General features: G+C 61.7%; 1 protein-coding gene across 1 annotated transcript in view; it reads left to right on the forward strand.

The window, feature by feature from the left end:
* The first annotated feature begins 154 nt into the window (after nt 1-154).
* The window catches only part of P3H4 (prolyl 3-hydroxylase family member 4 (non-enzymatic)), a 6,836-nt gene continuing 4,810 nt past the window's right edge, over nt 155-2,180 (forward strand). The window contains exons 1-4 of the mRNA XM_012802891.2: nt 155-692; nt 859-1,011; nt 1,086-1,257; nt 1,439-1,455. Of these exons, the coding sequence (XP_012658345.1) occupies nt 213-692; nt 859-1,011; nt 1,086-1,257; nt 1,439-1,455 (822 nt within the window). The 5' untranslated portion in view covers nt 155-212. The remainder of the gene's footprint in view (nt 693-858; nt 1,012-1,085; nt 1,258-1,438; nt 1,456-2,180) is intronic.

Consider the following 2,180-nt stretch of genomic DNA (forward strand, 5'->3'; position numbering starts at 1 on the left):
CACACACAGCAGGAGGTCGTGCCAACGTAGGGTACCTAGGACACTACTAGACTTAAGAGGGAAGACGCGACCCAGGCCCCTCCCCTGCCGTCCCGGCCCTGGTGGCCGGCGCTAAGACCCAGCGGGCGTGCCGCCGGCCCGGGCTCCAGTCCCACCCGCCAGCCCGCAGGGCCGCCCCTTAGCTTGGGAGAGCCGGCCGGCGCGGCGGGGGCATGGGTCGGGCGGCGTGGGGGCTGTTGTGGCTGCTGCTGGGCAGCGCCGGGGCGCAGTACGAAAAGTACAGCTTCCGGGGCTTCCCGCCGGAGGACCTGATGCCACTGGCCGCGGCCTACGGGCACGCGCTGGAGCTGTACGAGGGTGAGAGCTGGCGCGAGAGCGCACGCTACCTCGAGGCGGCGCTGCGGCTGCACCGTCTGCTGCGCGACAGCGAGGCCTTCTGCCACGCCAACTGCAGCGGCCCCGCGCCGCCCGCCGCGTCCTCCCCCGGGTCCGCGTCGGGCCCCGACGGCGGCCTCGGCGACGAGTGGGCCCGCGAGCTGTGGTTCTTCGGCCACGTCCTAGAGCGCGCTGCCTGCCTGCGGCGCTGCAAGCGCTCGCTGCCCGCCTTCCAGGTGCCCTACCCGCCGCGTCAGCTGCTGCGCGACTTCCAGAGTCGCCTGCCCTACCAGTACCTGCACTATGCGCTGTTCAAGGTGGGCACCCCGCCCGGGGCCAACCATCCCCGGGCCTTTCTCCGCGGCCGGTTTCCGCACCGGCCAGTTGGGGGAACGCTGCTCCCACCCAGAGCACGAAGCCCGCGATGCGCTCAGGGCTGCGGGCTCTGGCCCTCCTGACCTGCTCCCCACACGACCTCACCAGGCTAATCGGCTGGAAAAGGCGGTGGCCGCAGCCTACACCTTCCTCCAGAGGAACCCGAAGCAAGAGCTGACCGCCAAGTATCTCAGCTACTACCGGGGGATGCTGGACGTCGCCGACGAGTCCCTCACGGACCTAGAGGCCCAGCCCTACGAGGTGGGGTGGAGGGCAAGAGGGAGGAGGGGAGATATTGGGGTCCCTCCTGACTCCCCCTGTCCCGCTCCCCCCAGGCTGTGTTCCTCCGGGCTGTCAAGCTCTACAACAGCGGGGATTTCCGAAGCAGCACTGAGGACATGGAGCGGGCCCTAGCCGAATACTTGGCCGTCTTTGCCCGGTGTCTGGCCGGCTGTGAAGGGGCCCAAGAGCAGGTGGACTTCAAGGACTTCTACCCAGCCATAGCAGGTATCTGCTTCCTAAGGCTTCTTAACACAATATCCATTCCTCGCACCTGATCTACACAGTGCTGAGGAGCTGGACTGGACTGAAATGTTATCTAAGGGAGTCTTCTGTTTCCACAAAGAGATGCTGGGTGAAGAGTGCTATAGCCAGCAGTGTCCAAACTGCTAGACATCCGTGCAAACAGACAGTGGGGAGGAAGGGGTGAGGGAGAGGGCTCCATGGAAGCTTGGATTCATAAGCTTCCAGGCAGAGGGCAGAGCAGGGACAAAGCTTCCCAGGAAGGAAACAGCCCTGCAGGTGTGCACAGAAAGCAATCTGGCCTGAAATCACTCCCAGCCTTGGGATCTTTATCTCTAGGGTCCCTCAAGTCAGGGCAGAAAGAGCTACCCTGGCTTGGCCCAGGTAGCTCAGCCGCTAGGGTGCCAGCCAACATGCATTGGAGCTGGTGGGTTCAAATCCAGCCGGTGGCCTGCCAATCAACAATAGCAATTGCAACAACAAAAAATAGCCAGGTGTTGTGGTGGGCGCCTATAGTCCCAGGTACTTGGGAGGCTGAGGCAAAAGAATCACTTGAGCCGAAGAGTTTGAGGTTGCTGTGAGCTGTGATGCCACGGCACTCTGCCAAGGGCAACCTAGTAAGACTCCATCTCAAGAAAAAAAAAAAAGAGTTATCCTTTGTTTGGCCTTCTGGCTTGCCTCCAAACCCCTCTTCTCTTTGCACAGAATGCCATGGCTCCCTCTCTGGCCTGGAGTAGGGGTTGAACAGTGGGTGATAATTCACCCCTGCCCACAGTAATCTTCCTCAGCATCATGTATCTAAACTAACACACTAAACATGTTATCTTATGATTGCAACAGCAACACCTTTCCTGTACAAGGAAGCTCAGGAGGCAGAGCTGGGATTTGGAGTCGGTCAGTGGATGGCT

The sequence above is a fragment of the Otolemur garnettii genome, unplaced genomic scaffold (assembly GCF_000181295.1).
Source record: "Otolemur garnettii isolate 467f Iridium unplaced genomic scaffold, OtoGar3 scaffold00018, whole genome shotgun sequence".
NCBI classification, from domain to species: domain Eukaryota; kingdom Metazoa; phylum Chordata; class Mammalia; order Primates; family Galagidae; genus Otolemur; species Otolemur garnettii.